Raw genomic sequence first — 10,754 nt, 5'->3', positions numbered from 1 at the left:
AAAATCATCATACACATATACATTGTCAAGAATTTACATCAGCAAAAGGCTTGCACCACTAGAAAAATGGCTATATATGTTTTCTGCCTGTCTAGGATTCTCGGAATTTAAGTCATGATCTCAATCATTCGTCGAAAGCAACAATGTTTGTTCCATCAGAAGAAATGCATTCGATATGCGTATGATGATTAAGATCTTGATTAATTAATATTTCCATTTTTTCATTAGTGAATATGCACAATTCCTGAATAAGAATTAAGGATACATATTAGGACCACATCAAAAAAATATCAAAGAGGTGGTGGGCATAGTTTAATTGAAAATTAGACTTAAACTAAGGATAAGGCACCAACTTGTTAATTTTCTTGGTGAGTACTTAAGAAAGTTGAGATTCCACCATAAAATCAATTGACAATCATTCTTAACACGTTCTCTCACGTGTGGTGAATTTTCAAACCTTACACGTGAACAATACAATTGGGTGACCACATGTGGACAACATAATGGGGTGACCACACAGGAACAACACAATGGGGTGACATAGAGCGCGCGTGGTCTTTTAGCTTCACACGTGAGACAACTTGCTCTAGTACCATGAAGAAAGTTGAGGTTTCACCATAAAACCAATTGGCAATATAGGGAGTAACCCAATTTACTTATAAGCTTATGCAAGGTCCCTCGTCCCATCAACGTGTGACTCATTCTCGACAAGTACAATGTGTTTCGCATTTTCTCCAACATTTTTTTTTATGTAGAAGCTATAGTGAGGGAAAGAGAACCGAACTTAAGATCTTAAGTGCAAAGATAAATACTCTTAGTTACAAGTCTCTCTCGGAAAACAAGCCATATTGATTTCGATCGGTATTCCATAACTACATTACTATATAGGAAATTTATACACTACTTCAAGCACGGACCACTAGAATGATGACGTGGCATTACAATTACATTACTCCTTTTAGGGCTATAAATAAGATTTACCACTTTCCCTTCTTGTATAATATAGTGTTTCCAGCTATTTTTGGCTATCTAAGCTAAGCTCTTATATCATATGGTTCTTCCTTCAATCATCACTCTCATCAAACTGTGTGATGGAAGCCAAAGCTGCTGGTTACACCCGAGACGGCACGGTCGATCTCTGGGGCCGCCCTGTGCTGGCCTCCGAGACTGGTAAATGGAAAGCTTGTTCTTTTCTTATTGGTAATTTATCATAACAATTTCATACTTAATTTATAGAAGAATATAATAATTATTTTTTTCCTTTCCAAACCTCAAATAAATTTGTTAAGTATAATCTTTCAGGATATGAAGCATTTGAGAGGATGGCCTTCTATGGAATAGCTTCAAATTTGGTGAATTACTTGACCACCCAACTTCATGAAGACACAGTTTCTTCAGTCAGGAATGTCAATAATTGGTCTGGAGCAGTATGGATGACACCGGTTCTAGGGGCTTACATAGCTGACTCTTACTTGGGTCGTTTCTGGACTTTCACTGTCTCCTCCCTCATTTACGTCATGGTAAATTACTTTAAGAAAGTTTATTCTGCACTGTGGTTGGTTAATCCAGAAGTTAGAGTCTTAAGCAAGTTCCAAATTCGAGTCTCCTCATCCCTTTAGTAATTTGTAGATTAGAGTCGTGGCTTGTAATTAAATAAAAAAGTTTCTTTTGATCTAAAACATTTCAAGATTTTATATTATGCTTCAATAATTTTATTTCTTGGCCATGGTTAAGGTAAGATGGTGACTGTTCCACATGCTTTAGGGTTTGTTAAGAAGACCGCGCCATCTTAATTTCTTGACCATATTTTATTAAGGCCAATCAGATTCCTTCGTTTCTCTTGTGGAACTAATGCATGGCTCATTTGATTGCTAATCTAATTTCTCAACTTGCTAATGATTTGCATTAGCCCCATGTATGCATGGGCGGAGCCACTAAGGGACCAAATTGGTCCATGGCCCATCCTGCCTTTTTTTTTTTCTTGCTATTCTAACCAATGTTGATGATGCATATCAGTCTGTTATCCTTAAAATTCAAGTATATTCTCAATTCAAACTCTTTTCCGATCTAGGTTAGGCCTCATTTCTCTCCATCCCTCTTATTGCGGTCATACTTTACTTCCCCTCTATGTTCTATCAACTTTTTGTTAGCTTTAACTTATATTTAAAAAAAAATTCTTGCTTACTCTTTACCTCATATTCAGGATTCTAGGGGTTTGTACTATGTTTTTTGTTCAAGTTCATAGTTCCTCAATCTTTGTTTTTTTTTTTTTTTTTGTAAGAAAGAATAAGTAAAAAAAGAAAAAGAAAAAAAAACTCTAATGAATTTAGGGTCTTTCAATGTTTATGCAAGTTACTCCAAACTCTCATACTTTGAGTTCAAAATACCTATGTTGTGAAAGGCCCCCACACATGAAATCCTAATTTCACCACTGCATATAAGTTAAAGTACCATATATAGACGATAAAAATACAAATAATATATATGGGGATAATATTCTGTTTTATTAATGCTTCCAACGTTGATGGAAAATGAACTACAACTGACAGAAAAAGGACATGAAATTATTTGTATTCATCAAGGGACACACCAAACTTGGTCCCTACTGATCTACTGCTTAAAGAAAGACAAACCAACATGTCAACAGCTAATCCCAATTTAATAAAAACAATATTAATTTGTAGAGTTATTTGAATACAGGGAATGATGTTTCTGACAATGGCTGTTTCACTCAAAAGCTTCAAACCAAGCTGCATCAATGGCGTTTGCAACAAGGCCTCTACTTCACAGATTGCATTCTTCTACATTTCTCTCTACACCATAGCCATAGGTTCTGGAGGGACAAAACCCAACATATCCACCTTTGGGGCAGACCAGTTTGACGATTTTGACCCCCATGAGAAACAGCTCAAGGCCTCATTTTTCAACTGGTGGATGTTCAGCTCTTTCTTAGGTGCCCTAGTTGCAACTCTTGGCCTTGTTTATATTCAGGAAAACTTGGGTTGGGGGTTAGGGTATGCTATCCCCACAGTTGGTCTCGTGTTATCCTTGTTCATCTTTTATTTCGGAACCCCATTATATAGGCGCAAAGTTAGTAAGAACAAAAGCCCTGCAAGATATTTCATTCAAATTCCCTTGACTGCCTACAAAAACCGAAAACTTCAGCTCCCTACCGATCCATCACAGCTTCATGAGTTTGAGCCGCAACATTACACTAATAGCGGTACACGCCAGATGTATTACACCCCGATTTTCAGGTAAGTTTTTTTTAATACTATTATTATTATAGAAAACTTCATTCTAATCCTTGATAAAGATGACTTTTAAACTAAAATCATGAGTAAGATCGAAATATAATTTTAGTCCCTTGATACATTAATAACCTCATTTATTAATTACATTTGCATTTTTTAATTATTTCTCTTTTTCTTTCTAATTTTAATGTAGTAATTTTATGTCATTATAATTATAATTTTCATTTCATTTATCGTAATATATTTTGTTGTAAACATTTGGATAAACTAATTTTTGTTATACAATATATTTCGATATATTTTGTCTTCTTCATTTAGGTACATTAAATTCATTATAATACACTTCGGTGCATACATTTAAGTACACACATTTTGGTACAAACAATTAGGTAGATTAATTTAATATAATACATTTCGGTACATACATTTAGGTGCATATATTTTGGTACATTAATTTAATATAATTCATTTCGGTGCAGATATTTCAATACATACATTTTGATACTAACATTTAAATACATTAGTTCAATATAATACATTTCGGTACATACATTTAGGTACATTAATTGAGTCTTTCAAGTTTGCAGAATATTAAATAAAATTAATAAATTAAAAAAAAACTTTTTTTTTGTCAAAAAATAAATTAAAATTTGTATATTAATAAATTTAAATATTTAATGGGAGACATTAAATAAAATACACATTAATTATTTTGAATTAAGGATACATCGGAACTATAATCAATATGCAATCTAAATACATGTGAAATTGCTGCTTTAATTACATGTGAAAAGTAGTAGTAGCTTGGGGAAAAAGTTACCTTTTCCATCTGGAGCGGAATATTCTAAGGACATATCAATTAGATTCAGAGCCTCATATGGATTATGTAGTCCTTTACTCCTTTAAAGTTTAAAGCTCTGCCTTGGTGGAATGAACAAATGTGAAGGGGGGACCTCCCATTTTATGTACATATCTAGGAAATTTACTGTGGAAAATGCGACGGTGGGCTTTCTGTGACATTTGTAACCATTCCTTCTAATGAATTGTTTCCATGTGCACTGTTCATAACACTACGTTTGTAGTATCTTTCTTTGAATGGTCACAGTCTCTCCCAGTCAAGTTGTTTCTGATATGGATTGCATCATTCACATGGATATTACCCACCACTAATTGTCTCAAACCCAGACAAGGTGTATATGAATACAACCTCAATACTCCTCTCATTAGCATTTAAAAAGGATATATCTAGAAAACTAATAATAATTTTCTGTTAGTCTAATATGATATGTTATCAATCGAAAGAATTCTTGTTTGGATAGGTTTTTGGACAAAGCTGCTATAAAATATGGCGGCAACACAGACGCCTCAACGAGGCCACCATGCACAGTGACTCAGGTTGAAGGAACAAAGCTTGTTGTAGGAATGGCCATAATATGGCTTGTCACGCTAATTCCTAGTACTATTTGGGCACAAATCAACACTCTTTTTGTCAAACAAGGTACCACCCTCGACCGAAGTTTAGGTGGGCACTTCCAAATCCCCGCAGCCTCCTTGGGGAGCTTTGTGACCCTATCAATGCTTCTATCCGTGCCTCTGTACGACCGTTACTTTGTGCCACTCGTACGTGCTAGAACTAAAAACCCTAGGGGAATCACACTTCTCCAAAGGCTTGGCATTGGATTTCTGATACAAGTTATAGCCATTGCAGTTGCTTATGCTGTGGAAGTTAAGAGAATGCATGTGATTAGAGTGCACCATGTCAACGGGCCTAAAGAAATGGTACCCATGAGCATTTTTTGGTTGCTGCCTCAGTATGTGCTACTAGGGATAGCTGATGTGTTCAATGCGATTGGGTTGTTAGAGTTTTTCTATGACCAGTCACCGGAGGACATGCAGAGTCTTGGGACAACTTTTTTCACAAGTGGGATTGGCGTTGGTAACTTCTTGAATAGCTTTTTGGTAACTATGGTGGATAAAGTTACCGGGAGAAATGGGGGTAAAAGTTGGATTGCGAATAACTTGAATGACTGTCACTTGGATTATCACTACGGATTTCTTATGGTCATATCTACTCTCAATTTAGGGGCATTTTTGTGGGCATCTTGCAAATATATTTACAAAAAGGAGTCTGTGGAAGTGGAGGAGGGCTGTGTACTTAATATGGTGGAGGGTCAAGCAATCCCCGCTCCTCCACTTGGACTACAAGTCTAAAGAAAGTTGAAATGTTTGGTGTATATTGACTATTGTTGTAATATGGATTATGATAAATCCACTTTTATGTATGTGAACTTTTTTTACTTTCAATCCAGTTATATCACAACTCTATTAGATGTCCTGGCCCTTTTTCTTTTTCACTTTAGCTAGAAGAGGAATCAAAACACGACAATCTCTTTAGATTGAAATTAGTACACAATGTTATCATTTACGGTACTATAAACACAATCACATAATGTTATTGATCTCCTCAAATTATAACACTTGAATTTGTTTTTATAAAATTGTTAAAAAATTGCTTTGTTTTTTTTTCCTAATAGAACAGCTTTTTTAGTGTACTTTTAACATAGTCATGTAATGTTATTATTCTCCTCGAATTACAAAATGTTTGTTTTTCTCTATAAAAATGAGGCATGTGAATATGTTGACTCTTATAATAATTTTGAAATGTTATATAATCATAATACTTATAAAAATTATGAAATAATATGAACATACTTTTGTCAAATTACAATAAGCTAGTGGACAAACAACTCTCTTTCGTTTGGTAAATAATTCCCCGAGCCTTGATAGAAGTAAGATTCAGTGATCTCTGTGGTAACATAAAGAACAAATATCACTTCAAAAAATTACTTAAACTACTACGACTCTCCAATCAAATTAATATGATTGCAGTACTAGCTAATTTCTACGACCAGAAAGTACAATGCAGAAAAGTCAAGGATCATAAGAGTAATTAACTAATTAAGTTATGACCTTGATGAAGCGCGATTAGATTAGTGTGTGTGATCAAGAAAGAAAAATCGTTTATTCTTGCATCAAAAGTCCGATTCACATATCGTCGGTGTACATAGAGTAGTAGTTAGCAACCACTACTGAAAGCCACCAAGACCAATTCCTCCGCGTAGAGTTAGAATCCTTTGAGTACGTATTTATCCAAGATGCCATGTGTTCAATTTCAAACTTTTGCAATCCATGGTTCGTGGCACATGTCATGGGTTCTAGATTGATAAGTTAACTTTTCATTATTAAATTATCTATAATCGACATTAATTAAAGTAAAACATATTTCAATGTGGACACTAATTAACATAGTCCAGCTTGACAACGTAGTTTGTATGGCAGTATGCATAGGTAGCAGTATATATATTAAGAAAGAGGCACATATTAAACACTAATGATTGACTAATTAGATTTAGATATCAGATTGTAGATTGTAGATTGATGGAAGTGAAGTATACTAGACATACCAATAATTTATAAAATAAAATAAAAAAAAATATATATAAAAAAAAAAAAAAAAAAAAGAGTAATGCTGCCTACACACACCAAATTTTATTCATCAAGTTTTGTTCACCAAATAATTGTCAATGTCATTTATTCAAATTCCGATTCGCTCGAACATTATTACACGGTTGAGTACTCAATTTTACGAATGACAATGGTGCAATATGTGCAATTAGTAGTCAAATTAGTAAAATTAGTTCATTCTATGATAGCAATGACTAATCAAATATCTATATATGTGTGTATGTGTGTGTGTGTAGAACATATGTCCTCTTCTTTATATATCTAAGTTCTGATTTATTTTACTACAATCTTAATTAATTAACCTAAAGTAGAAATATAGTACCATTTGTACAAAAGGGAAGTAAAAAGATACGTTTCTGTCGCGTACAAAGTATAAACACACGGAAAAGATCGAATGAAAAGGATCAATTCATGCTCAAATTTTCAGTAGTAGCTTACCTGCCAAAAGATGTTTTGGGGTCCATATATTTATAAAATTTTGACTCTGTTTGGAAGCGAGACGTTGAAGTCAATCAAAAAAATTCTAGACAAAAGTAGTCTAGCCATACACTTTTGACCAGTACGATTATGATGAGTTACTGGAAGAGAGATTAAAAACGAAATGAAAGGGAAGTTGACAAATCAGTGCATGCGCTTCGACACCAATAGAAGTAAGGCTTCTGTCTAGCCAGCCATGCATAGAGCAAAAGATAATCCGGAATCTTCCTTCAAAAATGAAAATGAAGCAGCATGCATCTCCTGTAGGAAAATATCGAATAGTTTATTTGATTGCAAAACATTAAAATAAAAAAAAATAAAACAAAATTTGAAGCAATGATCTCTGAATTTTGGTTCAATTGGAGCTTTGGTCCTTAAGCTAAAAATATATGAGTATTAGTTCATGAACTTGTTATAATATTATGGAGCAATGGTCTTTTGACTAACTTCGTTAGAACTTAATCCATTTTTGTCCCTTTAAACCCTTTATTTTGAATAGAAGTTCTAACGGAGTTAGTTAAACTAACCATTACTCCACATTATAAAAAGTTTAGGGACCAATATTCACTTATTTTTAGTTTAGGAATCAAAGTTCCAATTGAGCTGAAGTTCGAAGACTATTGCTCTAGTTACCTCTAAAAATAAATATTTTTTTCTATAAATAATAAAATAATTACACTAAGATTTATCTAATATACAGAGAAAATATTTAAACTCAAACACAAAAGATAAAACACACTGCTCTAACTTCTAGCCATCTTGCTTAAACTCAAATCTACAAGTGAATTGGGGATATTATATTTGGTAAAAAGTTATTTGACAACCCATTTTGGTTTTCAATTTTTATATTACGAAAGATGAAAATTAAAATTAAAAGCTGAAATTATTACCAAACACATCCTTAACTTTAGAGGCATGCATATAGGTAATCAATAATCATACAACTCGCATTAATCTAAGTTGAAGTGTCTAAACTTACTGATTCGCAGATCGCTGCCGCCCCAAAAAGAAAAACCGCATTTCTTGCTAATGGGCTTTACTTTGTCAAAATCACTTTCCTATGACGGTGCTTTTAAAGTTCTGTTTACTACTTTTTCAGCTTCGAATAATCAAAAGCCATGCACAAAAATTTCTACGTGTTAGGTAACCTGCCGACCCAAGTCACCTTGAGAATGCCTATATAAATACCACAATAGTGTCCTTGTTTTCAACACAAGCTAGCTTTACATTCTCCACTTCACTTAAAATACACTGCATTGAGCGTCAATGGCTTCCTCTTCTTTCATGGCCACTTTTACCTTGGTTTTCCTTGTGCTCATGAGCACCACCAGTGCTCAACTTTCAACAAATTTCTACTCTAGTTCTTGCCCCAGGCTCTTCTCAACCGTGAAATCCACCGTGCAATCCGCTATACAAAAAGAGGCCCGAATGGGTGCCTCTCTTCTTCGGCTCCACTTCCACGACTGTTTTGTTAATGTATGTATATTCAAATAATGTTTATTTTATAAAAATAGTTACGTAGTAGCTTTCAAAGTGATAGTTATACATATATATATATATATATATTTATTTTTTTTAAACGTGACTCATGAGCCAAAAGGTCAACAAAATTGTCTAGGTTTAAGGTACAAGCATTATATATCATGCTTTTGAACGTACAATATTCAGATTCATTGGTTATTAAATGTGTACTGTAAAATGACCTTCCCTAACTAGCTAGTTTTTTCATCGATATGCCAATTAACTGCAGGGATGTGACGGGTCGCTGCTCCTTGACGACACGTCGAGCTTTACAGGAGAGAAAAATGCAGCTCCTAATCGGAATTCTGCACGGGGATTTGACGTGGTTGACAACATAAAGTCCGCAGTGGAAAACGTGTGCCCCGGCGTGGTGTCATGTGCTGATATATTAGCCATTGCTGCCAGAGACTCAGTTGTCACTGTAAGTCAGTCTTTATTATAATTACCTACTTATTACATTCAATCAATCTTAAATTTCATGTTTCTGCAAGTTAACCAATTTAACTAACTACGTTCTTATTTGACACAAACGAATAATGCAGCTTGGAGGGCCAAGTTGGAACGTTAAGTTGGGAAGAAGAGACGCTAGGACTGCAAGCCAAGCCGCTGCTAACAACAGCATCCCCCCTCCAACCCGAAACCTAAACCAGCTCATCTCTACATTCAGTGCTGTTGGTCTTTCCACCAGAGACTTGGTTGCTTTATCCGGTATACTACTTTCCGATGAACATTCTCTCCGGTGATTCTAATTTCTGCATGTAGACATACATAACTTTTGTTTTTCTGGACACCAAAAAATTGTCACTAGAGTTAATGTCTTGATATAACTATTTTGGTGTCCACAACAATCACTCGATAATCAAGTATGGTAACAACTTTGACACTCCTATTTTAGCCGTATGCTCTCAAAACTGAGTATTTTGTAATTCTTTATGCACTTATAGGAAGAATCTAAAAAGTTAAAAACACGTGTGAAAATCACTATCACTAGTCGTCAAGTATATATTCATTTCTCAACTAATTTGGTGTTTGTAAAATTGAGCAGGATCCCATACAATTGGGCAAGCAAGGTGCACATCATTCAGACCTCGCATATACAACGAGACCAATCTGGACAGTTCCTTCGCCCAAACAAGGCGATCTAACTGTCCAAGAACCTCTGGCTCAGGAGATAACAATTTGGCTCCACTTGATCTTCAAACCCCTACTTCTTTCGACAACAACTACTTCAAAAACCTAATCCAGAACAAAGGTCTCCTCCACTCTGACCAGCAGCTCTTCAATGGTGGTTCCACCGATTCGATAGTGAGAACCTACAGCAACAGCTACAACACCTTCAGTTCTGACTTTGCGAGTGCCATGATCAAGATGGGAGACATCAAACCTCTCACTGGATCCAGTGGGGAGATTAGGAAGAATTGTAGGAAGACAAACTAAGCTAGCAGCCCCTATGTTTGACTATAGCATTTATGGCTTTAGAATAAAATTGTTTTGGGGAGATTTTGTTGTTAGTATGTATTTGGTTTTTGTGTGGAAGGTGCAATTAATGGCCTACTCTTACCACATTACAATCTCTCTAATAAAGATGGGATTCACATGTGTTGGTGGATTCTACCTCTATCAGAGAGGCGGTATAAATATAGTATGAAAAATGTGTTAAGTGAAGCATTACTCTGGAAGAATTTAAGAATTTCGTTTGAAATTTGGAATGTGTCATTTTCATCTTTGTTAAGATCTACCAAATTCCCTAAATAGTTATATATACACTCTATTGATAATCATAGATAAGGTTTTGCTTTCCTTCCAAGTAGTACATCATCATAGGATAAGATCTCCAAAATCTTATTGGATACTGCTTTTAAGTTCACACAATCACGCTCTTATAATATTATTATTTACAATAAATTAATACTATTTCGTCACAAGATCCGCCAACTTTTTTATCCATATTTTCTAAATTTGTTATGTGCCTTGGAT

General features: G+C 34.7%; 2 protein-coding genes across 2 annotated transcripts; both read left to right on the top strand.

Annotated features, from left to right (window-relative positions):
* Positions 1-1,021: 1,021 nt before the first annotated feature.
* LOC137719510 (protein NRT1/ PTR FAMILY 5.1-like) lies at positions 1,022-5,568 on the top strand. The gene is made up of 4 exons (XM_068458555.1): positions 1,022-1,200; positions 1,303-1,520; positions 2,701-3,257; positions 4,574-5,568. The coding sequence occupies exons 1-4, from the start codon at positions 1,092-1,094 to the stop codon at positions 5,463-5,465; spliced, it is 1,776 nt and encodes a 591-aa protein (XP_068314656.1). The 5' UTR covers positions 1,022-1,091; the 3' UTR covers positions 5,466-5,568.
* A 2,914-nt stretch (positions 5,569-8,482) lies between these two features.
* LOC137720918 (peroxidase P7-like) lies at positions 8,483-10,476 on the top strand. Its single transcript, XM_068460039.1, has 4 exons — positions 8,483-8,732; positions 9,007-9,198; positions 9,320-9,485; positions 9,823-10,476. Exons 1-4 carry the CDS (start codon positions 8,523-8,525, stop codon positions 10,212-10,214), a joined length of 960 nt encoding a protein of 319 aa, XP_068316140.1. The 5' UTR covers positions 8,483-8,522; the 3' UTR covers positions 10,215-10,476.
* The last annotated feature ends 278 nt before the right edge of the window (positions 10,477-10,754 follow it).

The sequence above is a fragment of the Pyrus communis genome, chromosome 16 (genome assembly GCF_963583255.1).
Source record: "Pyrus communis chromosome 16, drPyrComm1.1, whole genome shotgun sequence".
Classification (NCBI taxonomy): domain Eukaryota; kingdom Viridiplantae; phylum Streptophyta; class Magnoliopsida; order Rosales; family Rosaceae; genus Pyrus; species Pyrus communis.
This window is presented reverse-complemented; position numbering and strand designations above follow the sequence as displayed.

Bases quoted from the DNA above. Each gene is read 5' to 3' on its own strand.
- LOC137719510 (XM_068458555.1), top strand. From the start codon at position 1,092: ATGGAAGCCAAAGCTGCTGGTTACACCCGAGACGGCACGGTCGATCTC. The intron at 1,201-1,302 runs GTAATTTATCAT...ATAATCTTTCAG, and splicing joins AGCTTGTTCTTTTCTTATTG to GATATGAAGCATTTGAGAGG. The intron at 1,521-2,700 runs GTAAATTACTTT...ATTTGAATACAG, and splicing joins CCTCCCTCATTTACGTCATG to GGAATGATGTTTCTGACAAT.
- LOC137720918 (XM_068460039.1), top strand. From the start codon at position 8,523: ATGGCTTCCTCTTCTTTCATGGCCACTTTTACCTTGGTTTTCCTTGTG. The intron at 8,733-9,006 runs GTATGTATATTC...AATTAACTGCAG, and splicing joins TCCACGACTGTTTTGTTAAT to GGATGTGACGGGTCGCTGCT. The intron at 9,486-9,822 runs GTATACTACTTT...AAAATTGAGCAG, and splicing joins AGACTTGGTTGCTTTATCCG to GATCCCATACAATTGGGCAA.